This window comes from Larus michahellis, chromosome 9, assembly GCF_964199755.1.
Source record: "Larus michahellis chromosome 9, bLarMic1.1, whole genome shotgun sequence".
In the NCBI taxonomy this organism is placed as follows: domain Eukaryota; kingdom Metazoa; phylum Chordata; class Aves; order Charadriiformes; family Laridae; genus Larus; species Larus michahellis.
The window spans coordinates 24,099,202-24,119,581 of NC_133904.1; the positions used below are offsets into that span (position 1 = coordinate 24,099,202).

General features: G+C 45.2%; 1 protein-coding gene across 2 annotated transcripts in view; it reads right to left on the bottom strand.

Moving 5' to 3' along the window:
* Positions 1-18,029, bottom strand: part of EDC3 (enhancer of mRNA decapping 3) — a 29,881-nt gene extending 11,852 nt beyond the window's left edge. Inside the window, exons 1-4 of one of the 2 annotated variants that reach the window (XM_074599774.1) lie at positions 17,898-18,029; positions 15,318-15,499; positions 13,547-13,860; positions 4,090-4,425 (exon numbers count right to left, since the gene is read on the bottom strand). In XM_074599774.1, coding sequence (XP_074455875.1) covers positions 4,090-4,425; positions 13,547-13,860; positions 15,318-15,481 — 814 coding nt within the window. In that variant the 5' untranslated portion in view covers positions 15,482-15,499; positions 17,898-18,029. The remainder of the gene's footprint in view (positions 1-4,089; positions 4,426-13,546; positions 13,861-15,317; positions 15,500-17,897) is intronic. The other variant, XM_074599775.1, reaches the window with a different exon arrangement.
* Positions 18,030-20,380: the final 2,351 nt, after the last annotated feature.

Genomic DNA, 20,380 nt, shown 5'->3' on the forward strand with positions numbered 1-20,380 from the left:
AAAGCCTTACTAGTACACATGGGAAAGAAGTACATACCTTACCTACGCAGCGTACAGCTCTTCTCTTACCTCAGTGTGCTCATAAAGACACTTTCTTGGCAGAAATGAAGTTAAGAGGAAAGGGGAAATGAACTGCAAAAAAGAGAATGATTTGGGAAGTCTAGTATGCTTGAGAATATATTATACAGAGTCACTGGTGATGAACGGAGATACTCCATCCTACCACAAACCCCTCCAACACACCAGCAGAACATTGGCTTTGCAGCTGCCGCTAAAAGACCTGATCCCAAAACACCATGCTGTTCAAACACCGATCCTTTCAATGCCGATAGCCAGCAGAAGGAACAGAGACAAACACACACTTTTCAGGTCTCTAGCTGGACAGCCCTGGAAGTAGAAAAAGACAGCTCACACCTCATAAAAAGGATCAGCCTTTCCAGGGAGGGCAGATTTCTGTTCAAGAGTTGTACTTCCCCTTTCAAGCATCATGTGTAAATAGGGAGACACATCAACAGCAGCCAGCCCCAAAGAGTGAAAACTAATTATCTGTTTGGGAGAGATTTATATGTGGAACCGCAGGGATGGGCTCAGCTCAGTCGTGATCAAAGACCTGGTAAATTCTATTAGCTTCAGGTTTTTATTTGTGTTCAGAACAGATCCTCTTCTTCAATCCCTGCTTACTTCTAAAACACAGACTAGTATACTTACAGGACAGCCTGGGTCCTTAAAATCAGCTCTCAGAAAAGCATCCTGGTGCACTGAAGCGTTTATCAAGCTTTGCTTACATCCTACATGGATGGACTTATTTTAGTCAGCAATAAAAACACGGGTGGGAAGCCCTGCAGATTAGTCTTTTGGAGAATTGGCGTCAGCAGTTTGCTGGTTGTATCGCTGCACACTCCTGGTTATTTCCTAGCTCCATGGAAACATGGCATAAAAGAGCATGCAAGAATTCACAGATTTCTTCCTCTCTCACAGCTACGAACGCTGGATATTAGCTCACTGTCAATCCCCAGCATCACTTTGTTTCTGCTATTATACCAGACAGAATAATTATTCTATCAGCCAGAGCTCTTTTAAGACAATCATCTTCAAGATTGGCCTAGGGAAAAAAAAAAATTATGAAGTACGTACTTCTCCTATAACTAGGAAGTGCTTTTTGCAAGTGGAGTTCCCCTTAGGAGTCCAGAGACAGCTCCGTAGGGAGAATTCAGAAGCAGAAAGAGAAATCCTGCCACAGACATATCCAAATTCATGGCTTTCAGGGCTATTGGCACTCTCATTTCATTTCAGCAGCTGCTGCTCTTTGAGCCACTAAGAGACACAGGCTGCCTACAGCTTAACATTCTCCTTCCAGTTGCTAAACAAAAGAAATCAGGATGTTTTTCAAGTGACAGTCCATCATTACTCCCAGCACACTGAATATCTTTCTGTCCCTCGGAGGGCTGACTCGCTCCAAAAAGCGCTAGACTGAATGCCAGAAACAGCAGGCGAGTTACAACTGTTTACAAGAGCTTTTGCTAGATAGCCATTAGCATTTCCTAAGCAAAAGTAAACTTCCTCAGCGGACACAAAGGAAGTCACCCTCTGTGGGAAAAACATCTCGAGAGACACAGCACTGGGACACTTTTATCATCGTTCACAGGACTGTGAATGCGCCCGGCTCAGCACAGGCGACAGGGAACTGTGGTTGGCAATCCCCTGCCCGTTATGTGACACGACAGCTTTTCTTTCAAACAAATCCAGAATTCCATAGGGGAGACTAATCACCCAACAGTAGCTAATGAGGCTAGCGAGACCCTGCAACTACAGAGGGGAGTCACTTACCATGACTTGCCAAGAACCAAACAAGGAAACAGCAGTCCTTTTCACCGGGCTGCTCCCTTCGGCACGCTGCAAATGGGGAGCCAAGAGTTGCCACAGTAAAGGCCGATGGAGTTTAGCAAAACGTGATTTCATTTTCATCCCCTGAATTTACTAACTGATGCTTGCTGCTTGTTGCATGTCAGAGTTTTCCTCCCAGGAAGGGTAACTGCTAGAAGACTGTGTTAGCCATACTTCTCAAACTGGCAGCTAACAGTAGGTTAGCTTTTGTTTCAGACTAGACATACATAGAGGCTCTGTCTCCTCTCAAACAAGCCATCCGGAAGATTAATTGACAAGTAGTAAGTTTTTTAAAAATGAATAGTAAAATCACCACAAAAATGAAGTGCTTATTTGAAATGGTACACAGGCAACTGGTGGAACTTCTTGCCATATTGAAAGATATTGACAGCATGCAAAGATTTAAAAAGCAATAGGCTAAATTAAGCAGAAGAAAGAAAAGCCTCATCAAAAGTTATTAATACTGAACTATCACTTTTGCTTCAGGAAGTCTTACAATTGTGAAAGACAAAGCACTCAGGGAAAACCCTCACGGCATGTTTACTCTGTTCTTTCACTTTTCCTTAAGTATCCTTGGAGACAAAATACTGAGCTGGAAGAGTTCTGATATGACCCAGTACGTTTTTTTATCTCGTTCGAGAGCAGAACAGATCAATAGTACGATGGATGACACAAAGGGAAAACTATGATACCCTTGTATAGCAGAATCATTAAAAAAGCCTTTTTTAAAAAACTGAAAAGCAGCAAATCACTGCAAATGAATTGTCTTCCTTCTGTGCAGCGTTTCACACCCCAGATGGAGCTTCCGGGCAGAGAAAGAATGACAGATCAAGGACCTGATCACACTTCTGCTCAGTGGCCAGACAACCAGGGTATTAGCTAGTTGGCGTCTGTCTACAAAAAGATCTGAAGTTTGATTTTATTCTGATGTGGAAAAGAAGTGTTCCTGGAATGCCAAAGTTCCCTCACTCCTACATTTTGCAGGTGCTAAAAAGCATGCAAACCAAAGGCAGGACACCACAACCAGACTAAAGTTACAGGGAATTTGCTCCTAACTGTGGTATAAAGTACATATGCTATACTTGATCGGATGTGTATGTGTAAAAATAAAAAGATTCCTTATAGTAAAACCAATTTGCATACATAACCAGCTTCTGGTGAAAGCACCGTTAACTCGTGCTTGGCCAAAAAAAAATAATAAATAATTAAATACTACTGAACATAAAATGAAATCAATTCTAGCCTTCCCCAGAGCCATGGATTAGGAGCCGAATAATCATTCTCTACAATTCGATTTTAGGAGCGCTGCCTCCCTGCAGCTAGGCAGTTCACCCTGCTACCTTCACCTCCGTCCAAGAGGCTATTTGGCAGCAGCGAGGCCCAGAAGTCAGGCTTGCAGAACATCTGCCCAGCAGCTGGCACCTGCATGCTGAGCTACTTTCCCCTCATGATACATTTGACAAATACTTCAAACATCTGCCTAAGAAGTTTTTCTTTCCTTTTATAATTAAGATTAAGGTAAAGCAAAGTAGAAAAAGACATTTTTTACACACATGCGAATGTGTCTGTCCAGCTTTCTGGAGCTTGATCTTTCACCCAGCAGCAGCGGACTGTGAGCGGGAGGGGGGATCCCACATAAAAAGCCTTTTGTACAACGAACATTCACAATTCTGGATGGGAAGAGCCAGAACTGTTTCTTTTTACACCGATGACATTTAAGTTCTGCAAACCCATGTGGAAATATATAACTACCAGCCAAGGAATATCAGAAGCCCATGAAATCTCCTGCCTTTTACCAAGACAGCACAAATTACAACATGCTACCACGTACCAGAATCCCGAGACCATCCCTCCCTCACAAGAGCCAGCGATCAAGTCCACGCAGGTTTGTTGTGCTGCTGAAATCAAAGCAAGGATTCAAATGGCTCCTGTTCAGCTTCCATTCTTGCTATCCAGCCATCAGTTTTGTTCACCTACTGCAAAAAAACTTACCTTGTTGCCCTATCTAAGTATTTTTTTATCTCAGAAATATTGCAAATAAAGGTTGGACGTAGATACAAGGCACAGATGCAATCTTACATAAACGAATGACCTCGCTTGTACCACACTAAGCTGACAGGCATTCCCTTGGGGAAAACCATCCACCATGCGTGCCCCAGGAAAGCGGCAGGGTTTGCACCCTTATCAGTAAGGGATGTGGCATACCCGTGCAGAATTCTTTGTTAGCGTTCTGGGGTACGACAATCCTTCTGTAGACTATGGGCTCCGATTCCAAGATGTTCTCATCATGCCGATAGCGAGCTGGTTTCTCATTTGGGGTCCCCCGGGAGCGAGTGCCGCTCCTCCTCTCATAAGTTTCAATCTCTTCAAACACAGCCGCCTTGTCAAAAAGGGCCAGATTCCCTTCGAAATCAAAATCTGTGTCTGGGATTTCGTCAATGTCATCCCCAAAGCACTCATCATCTTTGCTCTTCATTTGCCCATTTTTCAGGCCGCTCTTCTTTGGGGTCACTTGGTTTGGGTGACGGCTACTGGACGACCCTAGACAAAAATAAAAGCAAGTTGAAAGTGTGTCATAAATAGAAAAAAAAAAAAAACAACACACATTTGCTCATACACTTTCTCTGCAAATTTTGTAAGAGAGGGGAGCTCATGCTTGCAGTCCACCAACTCAAGGGATACTCGCTTCCCAAAGAAGCTGCAGACCTCATCTTTGGCATACTCATGGTAACAAAAGCTAACAGAAAACAGAACATGAGCATCAGGAGAGACTTGCAGGGACTTTCCTTTGGCAAGGTTAGAAAAACACGCTCAACCCCAGTAGCAAAAAAGTCTTTCTCCACATTTTATTTAATTCAAGATAGTGTCACATTAGTGCTAAGATAAAAAGCTAGCCGTGATATAAGACAATTTTCCTCCTATACTGAGCTCATGTTCATGCAGGCACGTGGCCCAAGACCTTCTTTGGAATTTCCCTAAATTTCAGAGACTAATGTAGATGTTTTCTTCCATAATGGGCTGGGCACCTATTAATGATCTTTAAGAGAACCCTGGATATAAAGCATTTCTTTTTGCTCGCACTTGTTACACAATAGCTACTCATCAGCTACACATTTCTGTACCAATATAAGTTTTTCCTTATTCTTATTGCATCGTTCTACTTATTCATTGGCTTGCACGTTTAAATACACTTCTTTACAATCACAAGTAATTGTGAAAGCCTGACTTCTCTGGAGTGAGACTGACGAAAGTCTCCTCCTTCCCAACTTATGGCTGGAGGTCACAGACCGTTACAAAACCATGTGCAATTACGAGGTCAACATATCCCTCTACTTGCTTATTTCGTGCATTATTATTCAGGTCCCTCATACAAACTCAGGTCCAGACAACCTTAATCCGTTTGTTGTACTCATTGATAAACTTGCGGTTACTAGAAAATATTTCAGGCCAATTCCAGCAATTACAGGTATCACCTACAGTGTCCAACAGATGGAGTAAGAGTTACCACACCAAAACTGCTTGTTCTACTAAAATGTTTCTCATAGTTTAAGATATTGCCTTTGTGAGTAATTTAGACAAATGAGTTTGACAGAATCCATTTGATAACACAGAAACAAACTACCACAATGATGTATGCTCCTTATATGCCCCTTCCATAAATGAAAAAGCAACATTTTTTTGTCTTTACACATTATCACCAATCAGTGGGAGAAGACACACAGAATTGTGCCCTTAGAAGGGCAAAACCCTTCTAAGGATACTTAGAAGACATCCTAAAAAGATGTGCAATAGGCACAACCTTCACGGCCTGCTGTAAAGTTACTTGTCACCTTCAAAAGTGCAGACAAGTCTCGCTTGGTCTTGGCAAATCCCTCCTTCTCCCTGCCTGGAAAGGCTCATTTGTAACCTCAATTTGTCAGACTGCTGGAACAGTCGCAAACTGCCTAACAAACCCAAGCTCTAATTTCCCACATTTCCAACATGTGAAATCCTCCACTCCATCGACAGGAAGAGCACTTCTAGGAAGCCAAGGACCCTCCTCCTGTCAGCTGTTTCTCCAGGAGCGTTCATTCATTTCAGGATCAGGACAGGAACCAGCACATTCTAGACGAACATGCCAATTTTGACCAAGTTAATAAACAGAACTCACCCCTCTACAGCAAAGTTATTCAGTAGCTTAATTACACAACTTAAATTGCAGCCGTTAACTCCACAACATCCTTATGATTACCTGAAGCCTTTATAGAAAGGCCTATAAAACCAGACCAGAGCAGAGAGCGCTTTCCTGGAATGCTACAATTGCCTAGTTGGAAGGGACCTTTCAGATGATCAAGTCCAACCATCAACCTAACTCTTGACAAAAGACATCACTAAACCGTACCTCTAAGCACTATATCTACCCGTCTTTTAAATACCTCCAGGGATGGTGCCTTAACTACTTCCCTGAGCAGCCTGTTCCAATGCTTAATAACCCTTTCAGTGTAAAACATTTTCTGAATATCCAGTCTAAAACCTCCCCTGGTGCAACTTGAGGCCGTTTCCTCTTGTCCTATCGCCTGTTACTTGGGAGAAGAGACCGACCCCCACCTCTCCACCCGCTCCTTTCAGGGAGTTGTAGAGAGCAATAAGGTCTCCCCTCAGTCTCCTTTTTTCCAGGCTGAACACCCCCAGCCCCCTCAGCTGCTCCTCACAAGACTTGTGCTCCAGTCCCCTCACCAGCTCCGTTGCCTTTCTCTGGACCTGTTCCAGCACCTCAATGTCTTTTTTGTGGTGAGGGGCCCAAAACTGGACACTGCACTCGAGGTAGGGCTGACAGGCTTGCCTGGGGTCCTCGGGGCTTATCAAGGACTTTGTAAGCTCTGGCAAATTTATTTTACAGCATGCTATTGAGTTCATCTAACGCTGCAACTAAATTATGCCATGTTGAAAGATGACTAGCAAAGGATATGTACTTGGCTTTATTCTCAATTAAGAATGAATTGTCTCAGCAAGGATTTTCCCCCAGTTATTATCCCCATATTTTAGACCACGTGTCACTTGTTTTTTCTAGAGAACCGCTTAAGTGACTAACCTGAAAGCCTTCCCAGCCCCCACAGCAAGGAAGCTCTTTTAAATGCTCAGCAGCTCCTTCTCTGGTGTCTTAAACCCAAACACACTGAAGTACTCTATCTCAAAGCTGCTGCAGCTCCAGTCTCCAATTACACCATTCACACGTCCAGCAACAGCAGAAAAGTGCACAAGAAGTCAGGGTCCAGAATTTCCCTCCTTGAAAAGCAGGAGATAAAACCCCAAATCTTCAAGGTTTTGTGGAATCATCAAGCAAAACTCCCCACAATGATTATTTTCCTAACGTGAGTAATTTGTTGTTCTGGTGGGCTTTTTGTTTTAAACATGAGCTTGCATGCTCTAGTTATACCAGTTTAAAAACAGTTTTGCCCAAGCATCCCTAGCCAACACTGAAAAGACTGAAAGAATCAACTTCCCTCAGCTTTATCACCCGGCCTAATGAAAGGTGTTGGCTTTTCCCTTTTTTCTCCAACATCATTATAGCTACAGCACTGCTACATTAAATAAAATATCTTAAAGGGCATCTACGAAGTTAGCCAGCTAATAGGTTAAGTCTCTCACAGCAATACAGCTACCCTGAGTATTGGATTTACACAAACCTCACTACATCACGAAAATCCATTGACTGCAGCACAAAGCCACTTAACCTCTTCAAAACAGCCGTATCGGTACAACAGCCAGCATGTAAAATTTTTATTTTGCACGTATTGGAGCAACTGAAACTAGCCATACAGAGCTGTGTGGTCAGCCTCACCACACTTTGACAATACTCTCTATTTATAGAGTCTCTATTTATAATAGCTTGAAATCACTACAAACTAGAACAGGTAGTTCATTTTCAGACTCAGTGATTTTCAAGCTGCTGGAGACGTCGAGGAGTTTTTATAAACTGGGTGAGAACAGACTACTGCAATGCACCTTTTGCCAAGAAGCCACTGAAGGACGGCTAGCAGAATTCAAGAATTGCTGGCGATAAAACATGATACAGGAGAGAGAAGAGGCAAGGCTTTCCAGCAAGGAGAATTCTAGTATACAAGTTACAACCAGTCATTTACATGCATAGTTTTGAGAGAAAGGGACAGCTTTTTACTAACACACAGCTTTCCCTCTCTGCCCTAGATGAAGGATTCCCAAACCAAAGTTGACATATAAACCACTCCAAAGTTGTACACAGCTTGGCAGGGAGCTGGCAACTGCCACTACTGACAAGGCAATCGCAGGCAACGCTGCTGCAATCAGCTGCACAAGAAACAAAAACCCAGACCAACGCAACAGGCCGAGGTCTCCAAATGTTCACAAACTCCAGGTGGAAGCAATAGTCAAGGGACATTCAGAATTCAGCTGAATAAGCTGGAGCCTACAATGAACACAATGGCAAAGCAAGCCTGCTTCTCGGGTCAATGGTAAGTGTTATGGCAACTTGGTTCATTCCTGTTACCCAAGAGTTTTTACACTCATTGCCAGATTCTTCTGCAAAAAACAATTCCACGCCACCCTCAGCTGACCTGAAAAGCAAAACATGAGGCTAGATGCACTGCTGTGCAATGGATCCAGGAGACAGAAGCAGCTGATGTGAGCGGCGTGTAAATGCCGATGGAATAAAAAGCTGCACTACAAAAAGCTGGGAGAACAATGTCTGGAAAGCTCCCCGGGCTCCCCTGCAGACACAATGAATGGAAGCCAAGACCGTACCTCATCAAAACGAGACATGCCGGCATTGTGGTGGGCAGCTCTCTAATCCATACCCATGGATGCCAGCTCTGAAATACTGCTGACCCACACAACCGCTGGCTTTTCATGGACCACGTTACAGCCCTACAACAGAAGTTGTGCAGAACATGGCAGAGGCGTCCTACAAACTCTGAGCAAAGTTATGAGGTGTTCCTCTTCAAGCATCGCCATCTAGACAGATCGGCGGCTCACGTTGTTCAGGGAGAAGAGGAGAAGAGCCTAAAAAGAGGGCAGGGAGAGGGAAGGGAAACCTCAGGCAGAAGAATCTGAGATAAGACCAATAGAAGTGTCCACTGCCTTCCAGGGCACTAGTGTGACACACCAGATGAAGCCACTGCCTGAAAGCTGCTATTCACAGCTGTACTTGCTTCCACAGTCTGATCCAGTCCTTTGCCAAGCAGCTACAGAAATCCAGACCTTCTAGTTCAGCTCCTTTTAGAGGGCAACTTCCCGCACCTCTGCCCTGTGTGTGTATGTGGGAAGCCTGTTAAGGAGAACAGCACGTGGCTCCACATCAAGTTGGCAGCCTGACGCCACATGGAAAAGTGTCTCCCTCAAAAGACAAACAATACTTCTCAGGCTTTTTTGTTTGCTTCTTAGGAAAAAACCCTTTCATGTACGGCATACAAGCAAATGTAGTCTTTGGCGAGCTGGACGCCTTCCTGCGAGATCCCTGTGGGAGATTTTGCTGCCAGCCCTGGCATGAAGGAGCCCGGTGCCAGCACAGCACAGAAGCCATTGTGAAACCTGCGTTGATATTTGTTGTTTATTGATTCCTGGCACACAAGTACTCCAAAGGGGGAACTTTGTCCCTGACTTAGCACGCTAAAGGGCATCAAGAGGTCACCTTTCAGCTGCACTAAACACTATAAAACTTAAGTTCTAGATGAGATCTCAGCTCGTTCGTCTCTAGATGCCTGTACACACCATCTCCATAGTACCAGGAGCTCTTCCGTCCCCCTCCCGAGATTCACACATCATTTGCCCTACTCTCCAAACACAGACATTTTAGAGGGCAAGAGTTCACTTTTCTACCTCATTTATCCTAAAATTAATCCAAGCTAACAATAATCTACATATAGCACCTTGCTCAACTTGTTTCAACCAAAGTCCATAAAAGAAAATACGACCTGCTGTTGTGCTTATGTAAAACCAACACAAGCTATTTGCGGGTTGAAGCAGTTTGAAGCACTTGCTGCTCACCCCAGACCTACCAGACGCTGACAAAACAGCGTTAAGTGAGGTCATCCTCTGACACGCTGCATCCAGACAGAATAAAGCAAAGCAGGAGTTACTGCAGACATTTAGGTAGCTGACACTGAAGTTTGGTTAGTTTTAGGAAAACTTTCAAACACATTCAAACAACTAACAGGAATTTAGGAAGAGTTAAGGAATTAAGAAGAAAAAACAACCTTAAAAGAACCACAGCTTCTTCCCCTACAGCAAGCACTACGCCGTGTTTGGGCCTGGGTAGAAGTGAAACACTCAAAACCAGAGAGGCTTTAAGACAGTTAGGTCACCAAGGAGTGCACGCCTTCCCCTCCACATCATTCTGGCCTTCCTCCTCTATCAAGCCTGTTTGGCAATCATTTAAATAAAGAAGTGAATATGAAAAGAGTTACAACCTTTTCAGAAAAATAATACAGCTGTTGGTGGGGGAGGAAGACTTCCAGAGGTCCAGGAACTTCTCCACATAAATACAGCCTTTCATCTCCCTGTAACTGGCCTTGCCCCCCTTGGTTTTGTTTCTTTTCTAAACACAAAAGCAAGGGAAAAAATGAAGTCATGGAAATGCACTGGATAGATACTGATGCTTCAACAATTAAGTCATGGAAATATGCTGGATATATACTGACGTTTCAATAATTGCACAATGAAGAGCTGGAAAGGAGCATGGCCCCGGGGCTTTGAGGGAAAAGAAAAAAAAAACAAACAAAAAACCCAAACATACCCAATTTTGGCAGAGCGTGAGAGCTGGCTGAAGATTTGATGAGCAGAAATAAAAATAATGGATGCTTGACTTTAAGATGCACTTATTGTACCTTTACATCATTCTCATTAGAGACCGTTAATTTGTATTTTCAACAACACGGCGAAAAACATTTGTAATTACTTGTAGGGTGATGTTGTAATAGGTTATGGTTATACAGGCTTTAAATAGAAAAGCTTTATAATATTGCAATTTGTTTCCAGTTCCTTTTAGAGGAAAAACGGAGGCTGGCAATCGGGCAATTTTCTAATAGGAAAGACAGCAAGAATAAGGAAATGTTTGTAACTGGCATTATTCAGCTTTGCATCTTCTAACATTTGAAGCCAGTGAAGCAGAATAATACACAGGGTGGGACAGGGAAGATCTAGTCACTTTAACAAATAAATTGTTGAAGAACTGTTCGGTTTTTATGTAAATACACATCAACCACACTTCTCTCAGGAATCCCACAGTAAAGAAAACACCAGTGTGTTGTTCTTCGCACACTCAAATAGGGCTGTTCTTTGGGACACTGAAAGAGGGATGGGCAAAAAGGTGTATACAACAGAAACATATGGCACAATTGTAGTACAACTGGTAAAATAATCTCTATCTATTCACACTCTAGCTCATATCCCGCCATATCATTTGTCTTTGCAGCCATCTACAGCCCCAGTGCCTACAGTTCCACCATAGCCAGTACCACACAGCATCTTCGTAAAAGCTCCCCAGTATCATCTGTGCCTGTCCCAAACCCCAGCCCTCGCAGCTGGAGGCTGTAAGGAGAGGCAGCTGCTTCCTTCAGTTTCTTTGCTGCCCCCTCCACCCTCTCTTCATACACATCTTTTCCCTGTTACATTCCAAATTCCTGCTGTGTTCACCCCTGCTATTCTCATCCCAGCCTCTAAGCTCATGCTAGCAGCTACAGAAGAAAGGAGTAAGAGATCATATCAGGATGCTGGGGGGAGGGGAAGAACATGGAGAATATTTTTCTTCTTAAATAGTGTCTTGTGTGTCCTAAAACTAAATGAATCATAGACTCATTCAGGTTGGAAAAGACCCTTAGGATCATCGAGTCCAACCATCAACCCCAATCTACAAAGTTCTCCCCTACACCATATCCCCTAACACCACATCTAAACGACTCAAACACATTCAGGGATGGTGAATCTGGGCATCTATTCCCTGGGCAACCTATTCCAGTGTCCGACCACTCTTTCTGTGAAGAATTTTTTCCTAACGTCCAGTCTAAACCTATCCTGTTGCAGCTTGAAGCCATCCCCTCTTGTTCTATCGCTAATCACCTGTGAGAAGAGACCAGCACCAACCTCTCTACAAGGCTGGTATTTCTCAGCAACAGGACCGTAAATTTGCAGTTCACATCCCAATCCATTTTGGAAGTAAATAACACCACACTGCTTCTACCCTGAACGAGCAACAGCACAACTTTTGTGACCATTCCTCTTTATACTACCATGTTCATAAGAGACACACAGAACAGTCTGCAGCATTCTAAAGATCTGAAAGACTAATTTCCTTTAATGGACTTCAAGAGGAAAAAAAAAAAAAAAAACAAAAAAACAAAAAAACAAAACACAACTTCAAATCAGGTTTGGCATGGGAAGCTTGCCAAATTGCCACAACACAACCAACATGTCAACAAAAATGGTCCTGAACCTAATAAAGCCATCCACGTAGCCCCTTCTTTTCCACACCAGTCTGAAGATGACTCTGGACAGGGTGACTTGTGAAACACCGAGTATGTGGCCATGAGGCACCTAAGTAACGCCAGCCTTTACGGGCAAATAAAGGCATCATAAATCCTGCTGCAACCTTCCCAACCTGTTAACTAGGTTGGCTACAGGACCGCACTGTGCAAACAATGTGCTCAAGCCCTGCCACTGGGCCTCCCCCTGCGGAATACCCTGCAGAAGCCAGGGCTACAATCCTGTACTTGATTTTCAGCTGATAAAGTGCTACGATAAATAGGGATCCGGCCTCTGCTAGAACCAGCTGCTTTCTGCTGCTCCTCCGCATGGGCTCAGCAACAAGCACAAAGAGCGCACACAAGTTAAGGTTTTCACTGTAATCTACTCTCCAGTTATTCAGCTGAACAGCACTAATTTCTCCGCATTAACTTTTCCACCCTGCATCTAGCAAGGAAAGGTATTTCATCAGGAATCAAAAGAAATGAAAAGTAGAGCGAAATTTGCCTCCAAAGAACTCTAATGATAGTTTTTAGTCTCACCACAGATGAAAACGAGTTAGAATTTATGGGCTGCATCAGTGTGATGTCAAGATGGCAACAGAGACATCAGTGAAGCAACACCGTGTCCAATATACCTTGAACACATTTCTGCAAGGTAGCTGGAAGCCTAGAGAGACAGAATGTATTCTAAAAAACAAAACAGAACAAAAACCCACACACAACAAACCCAAAACAAAACAAACAAAACCCCAGTACAGAAGCGGCAGACCAGGTCAACCAACATGCTTCACCTGACTACTCTTACCGAATAAAAACATTTTATATCTCTGCATAAGGTCATTTTATGCAAGTGTACCCATATATCTTTATAAGCCCAGGCCTGCAAGCTTTAATGAAACTGTATGAACATTCACACCAAATTATGGATCAGACTGCATCATCACCTAATCGTAAAAGATTTGAAGAGAAGTGCCAGATGTTTGGACGACTGATACTTATAATACTTCGAGGCACAGCTTGCAAAGTTTTCCTCCTCACTATTTATCTTCCTCTTCTCCAGACCTTCAGGTGGCAAACAAACAGAAGTTTCCAGCACGGCCTGAAACGTTCTTGCTGAAGAAGGGAAAGTGTTGCAGGGGTAACTCAGGTAAGCAAAAGGAAAGCTGCAGGATAACACCTATACTCACAGGAATTGTGTCTACGCCGGAAGCCTTTGGATTGAGTCAATGTTTCCACATGTCGATCCATGTAGCTCTTGGAGCACTGCTGCTGGGGAGAGATGATGATATCCTGATTCTTCATGTCTGTTCTCCTTGGGATATTCTGCGGGGCACTGCTGGAGATGGGCTTCTTTAACACTTTCCCAGTGCCATTCTGACTGGGACCCACTTGGCATCCGACGCCAGGGATGCCCATTTCTGTCTGCTGCAGGTCCCCACATTGTCTGCTGTCTCCTGGTCCCGGGATCTCCAGAATTTTCAGCTCAGTGATGTCACCCGCCCTAAAACCAGGAAAAGAAAACCAGATATTGAGGAATTTAGCATCTGAGGTACCTTTACAAAACACAACCCCTACAGAAAAACACGCAACATTGTCCAGTGTTTTTTTTTTTTTCTGATGCCATTATCAATAAAAACAGGGAAAAAATTATTTTAATACAAAACCACAGAGGGTATTTCCACGGATATCAAAATATTCAACTGAAATGGTATGAATCTTCAAAATAACAATTGAAGTATTTCTGTACTGCACCTGGATTGCGTTTGAAAGGTTCTGATCCTAGCAGAAACAGGAATCAGTCACGCAGAAAATAGAAGCAACTGGCACAGACCTTTGCAGGAATCTGCATTAATTTAACAGTTTCTAGATAATGTAATTAATCTCAGCCTTGAGACTACTATTACTTTTTAATCCATTTCTACAGAAAACTAACCTCAGATTAGTGCAATTCACGCTCAGACAAGGATGGCGCTTCCTGTTTCCTCAGAAAAAGGATAAAGAAAACTAATACAGCACTGGGCATGAGCCAAAAATGAAACAAAAAGTTGTTATAAAGATCTATCTGTTTGCACTGATTGCAAAAAATAAATCAGAAGTATTTGTCCAACTGCGATATAAAAGTAGCAAGAGCTTGCTACTCTTCCACACATCTCCTGGAAGAATATGGTCATCATCATTCTGCACTCTCTCTCTCTTCAAAATCCAAGAGGAAAAAAAAAAGAAAATAAAGAGTATTGACTTCAAGGAATCGACCTTATTTAAAAATCAGTGACTCAGTCTTAACTATTGTAGTATGCCAGGTAACAGGAAAATGTCCAGTGACAAGTGACTCTTATCAACTCTTTTTAAGCACAGTGTTACTAGGAGCTGGTGGGAAAGAACTTCTGAGAGCTACAATCTGCTGCATCAGTTCAGCTTCCTGGTTCAAAACTCTCTCCTGCTTACACAGAGGAAAGAACATGGCAAGGGACAGAGGAGATGAGTTGGATTTATTAACAGCACTTTGTTTCACCGTATCAGGGCAATAATTTTAATTGATCTATCACTCTGCTTTCTCTTTTGTCTCACTTTAATCACATATAGTACACATGCTGAGGGCAAAGCTTTAAGAGAACAAGCCAGCCCCCTCAACTACCCAAAAACCAAACAACAGAACATATACACACAATACATATATTTTTATATATATATACACGCACACATACATACATACAGAGTCTCGCCCACAAGAGTGAGCCACACCACTTCCAACACTAGGATCACAGAACCAGAAAATAATCTCCTGCAAACAAACTAACAGAAACACAAGAGGCACTTCTCATCCAAAGATGTTCAGTAGCAGTAGGGAGATTTAAGGCAAAGAACCTGTTTTTGGTGAAAAACAAAACAAAACAAAACATCCGAACCACCACAGACCTTGTCCGGAAAAAGGCAGGAGGAAAAAAGACAGACACTAACCTGAAGGTGACTTCTGGCACCAGGCACTTGACCCCATTATGGAAGGGCCGTGTCAGAGAAATGGTCTGGCTGACCTGATCCACAGCAGACACTCGTCCTTGGTAGACTCCCAAGCTTTCTCCACAATTAATTGACACAATGCTCCCGAGCCAGTCTGTAGCCATATTTCCGTCACAAAATTGCTGTAAAGAGACACAGGCCTGGCTATAACAAGATGCAAAAACTGACAACCCGAATCAGCATCAATGGCATCCCCTGGCCCAGAACCCTGGCTTCCACCCAGGCTCCAGCTTTGTCAGCTCCTCCCTTCTTTGTGGGGTGCAAATAACATCCATACAGACACTGAGGATCACAGTAAACGTGTAAATCCCTGGACAATTTGCCTATACGATTGTTTGTAACACAGATCGCTGTTTGCATCATTAAAGAAATAATTTTCTAACTGAAATCAAGACTAACAACTTCCAACAGCCATATTTAGTATTTAGTTCTGTCTGTGGACATTCTCCCTGTAATTTCAAACAGGGAATTTATCTTCACTTCCCTTTTTAAAATTTTAGCATAAAATACTGGGGCAGAACAGCTTTTGTGAATACTCAGTAGTGAGAAGACTGATCTCTGCCCACACAAATGAAATCCAACACCTTTACGGGAATAAACAGATGCCAGGTAGGGGGAATCCAACACTACAGTCCAGGACAAAAGTCTTCATGCTCTCTAGAGACAGGAGTATTATTACTGCCACAATTGGATAAATTAAAAAAGAAAGTTGCACTCCTTTCCAGCACTGAGTTCTACCAGAATAATACCGGGGGGGGGCGACGACATGACACACAACACACTTTGTTAGTCAGATGTTCAGTCCCACATAATTCCCCCAGTTTTGATGCTTGCCTCAATTTGTATCAGCACGCTTTGAAGCGGCTAAGCACATCTTTTGATCTGAGATTTCTTCCTCCAGACAGAGAACACAGGATGATGACAGGCTCGTTAGCATCACGGGCACAGGAGATAACCAAGGAAGATTAACGTCCATATATAAATGACATTTCTGTGAGAGTCATTTTAACTCTTTTCAAGCCCTTCCCATCCTGAGCTTCTTAGAAAAAGATGCAAGGAAAAAAACCCTTGGAAATAACTAGGATCTGTGCATGCTACCAGAAAAAACTCACTTCCCCCAATTTTCAGGGGACTGAAACCAGGGGATGCTTCAAAGGCAAGCAAATGCTTAATTTGCTCACTAAGCCATAAATTCTTCAGGAACAGCCTCCTTTCTTTCCTGTTTCTGTGTTATTAACCCATGATAACAACGTCTGGATTCCAAGATGACAGCTGATAAAAAGTGGTTTCAAAACACAGATAACACATCCCCGAGTGTCTCCAGTAAAATTAAAATGTAGTTGCTTTCCTGCTTTTTATATCTCTTTTCAAAAACCAGGAAGAGAATTCAGTACACATCACCATCTTACAAGGATCCTTTCCAAAAATAAGAGCCTCCTTTTACCAAGGAAAAAAAATGATAAAATCTGTTTGTGTGCAAACATAAACCAAAACAAGGGAAACTGATCTCAAAAGATCTCATCCTACTACTTTATGTGCAAAACCTTTAGAAGGGGGAACGAAGTACACGTGCAGTGAATGATTTACTGCATCACATATGACAAACATGAGCACATTTGTTTGTTTACATACACCTGGAAAGTCAAACCTCCTGTCTAATATTCTGCCTTTTATTCCAATTTTTTGTCATATAACTCGCAGTTATCTTATATTCCCCCACACCTCTTATTTCAGGTGTGTATTACTGGTACTCCAGCAAGTTTTAAAAGAAACACAAGTCACAGAGCTTACTCAAACATGCATGCAGCACTTAATAAACCGAGTCGGCAGTGATAACTCAGCATGTGATGAGTCAATAGCTTTGCACACCAGGCATTGCTGCTTGAGAAGAAAGATGCATACGCTCACCCTACCTGAAGGATGAGTTAGCACGCAGTTGGTTTCACTCACTTACAAGGAAAACAGCCATCGAGCCTACCCACTTTGTACTGAAGACAAGCTTGCATGGGATACGTGCTCCCAGTGGGGCTCGTCTCCCCAGACCGGATCAGGGTGAGCTGCCTGCAGCCTGATCCCCGGAGGTAAACATAGGGGGCCCCTCCCAAGAGGTAAACAGGTCCCCCCAAGTGGGTAAAACACATTGGGGTGGGGGGGGGGGGGGCAGAGGTAAACACAGCCCCCCAGGGGTAAACACAGCACTCCCCCTCCCCAAGGGGTAAACACAGCCCTTCCCTCAAGGGGGTAAACACAGACGCCCCCCCACAGGTAAACACAGGACTCCCACAGCCCGCGTCTGCTCGGACCCCAGCCAGAGGCGGCCTGCAGAGGCCTGGAGCCCAGGGAGGGGAGGCGCCCAGCCCTGCCTCCGCAGGCCTTCCCCTCCCCAGCCGCTCCCCCGGCCGCCCCGCGACGGCCCCCGTACAGGCCGGGGAGGGACGGGCGAGGCCCAGCCCCCTACCGAGGGCCGCGGCCGACCCCCCCGGAGCGAGGGGACGGGGCAGGGGGTCGCCCCCGCCTCACCTGCACCCGCCGCTCGCCGCCCACCTCCGCCGCGGCCCCTCCGCCTCAGCGACGCTCGGCGCTCACGTCACTTCCTGCCCCTCGCCCCGCCCGGCAGCGGCGCTCAAGCCACCGGCGGGCGACCATAGAGAGGCGCGGAGGAGTTGGAGGCTGGGCGCATGCGCGGTGCGGCGGCGGGAAGCCGGCACGGCCCCTCGGGCACGCCGGGCGCGTGCGCAGTGTGAGGCCCGGGGGCGGCGGCCATGGGGCTCGGCCGGCAGCGGAGCGCGCATGCGGTCTGTCCCCCCTCCATCGCCTCCGTGAGCTCTGCCACCTCTCACACCTTTCCCGTCGCCAACTCCATCCCACCCGCATCACCTCCATCACCCCGCCATCACCTCCATCACCCCGCCAGCACCTCCGTCACCCCGCCAGCACCTCCGTCACCTCCGTCACCTCCATCACACCGCCATCACCTCTGTCGTTTCCGTCACCTCCATCACACCGCCATCACCTCTGTCGCCTCCATCACCTCCGTAATCTCCATCACCTCTGTCACCTCCATGTCTGTCACACCTCCATCACCTCCGTCACCATCACCCTTCTATCACCTCCACCACACCTCCATCCCACCTCCACCACTTCCATCACACCTCCATCACACCTCCATCCCACCTCCACCACCTCCATCAAACCTCCATCACACCTCCATCACCTCCATGACTTCCATCAAACCTCCATCACCTCCATTACACCTCCACCACCTCCATCAAACCTCCACCAAACCTCCATCACACCTCCACCACATCTCCATCACCTCCATCACACCGCCATCACCTCTGTCACACTGCCATCACCTCTGTCACCTCCATCATGTCTGTCACACCTCCATCACCTCCGTCACCATCACCCTTCTATCACCTCCACCACACCTCCATCCCACCTCCACCACCTCCATCACACCTCCATCAAACCTCCATCCCACCTCCACCCCACCTCCACCACCTCCATCACACCTCCATCAAACCTCCATCACACCTCCATCACCTCCATGACTTCCATCAAACCTCCATCACCTCCATTACACCTCCACCACATCTCCATCACCTCCATCACACCTCCATCACCTCTGTCACACTGCCATCACCTCTGTCACCTCCATCATGTCTGTCACACCTCTATCACCTCCACCACACCTCCATCCCACCTCCACCACAGCTCCATCCCACCTCCATCACCTCCCTCTGACTCACCAGCATCTTCCACTTTCTCCTTGGCTCCATTAAAACCAGCTTTTCCCTGCTCTGAAGCCAGAGGCTGTTTTGCTCGTTACCCGGAGGAAGGAGTGGGTGGGGTGCTGGATCCGAGCGGTGATGACCTTCCCGAGCTAAACAGCAGGCTGTGCCAGGGATGCTAATTAAAATTAAAACAAAATCATTACCGTAGCAGTTGGTAAAACAAGGCAAAGGTAAGCAAGGTCACGGCGGGAGGAAGGCTCCTCTCAGAGAGGATGGAGACACAGAATTACACATAACTCCGTGATACACAGTGTGTGGCACTCAAGTGGCAGTTTATGGGTGGCCATTAAAAAGGCCACTGAATTATTAATCTATCCTTTATGTCCCGGTGATGGATGGAGTCAAATATTAACCTTTCTGCACTTATTTTGATTTTCTCCCTGCATGGGGCAAGAGAGGAGGAGCTCGTGCCACAGAGTGTCCCAGGGCAGGGATTTGGGGAGGAGCACAGTGTTCAGCAAATTGATTTTGCCAAAATTCCTGACGTTATACCCCGATTTGAGGGCTTGGCTAAGTATTCATGCCTCATGAAAATGTGCCTGTGGGGCAAAAGCGGTTTGCTGCCCCACCGTGCCGGAAACCTCAGAGGGCTGGTCCCTGAGGAGATGCCACTTCAGGTAAGCACAGACCCCAATTTTCCATAAACTCCTTTATTATTTGCAAGGCAATTTAATGCTTATTGCCCCTTTTTTTGGGAAGAGGTTATGCAAAGCCTTGGAAATAATCGTGCTCTGAGAAGGGGAAGCACGGAGCAGGCGATTGTCTGAAGCATCCCTCCATGGATCATCTCCCTGAGGGCTGCGAAAGGCTGTTTTCAAGCCGCCGATTCCTTTTTTTTGGGGGGGGATAGAAGGGCTAGTCTTGATTTTTAGTGAAATTCTGAAGTGAGCCAGAACTCGGCATCGCCTCTCCCCAAATCACCGCTGAGGATTCGGCTTCTCTATATGCAGAAGGAGAGGACGAGATGCAGCACCCGTGAGGGCTAAAACCTCCCCCTGATGCCACTGGTGTCACAGCCCCACGGTAAAGGAACAACCAGCTTGTGTCCCAAGGGGAAATATCCCGATCAAACGTATCCAGATTTGATCTCATCAAACATATCAGATTTTTAAGGATGAAGAAGAGGTATGGGGTCCGTCCGTCTGTCCACACACACACACACACACCCAGCCATCTTTTCCCAGTGGAATAAAATCAGCAAGAAAC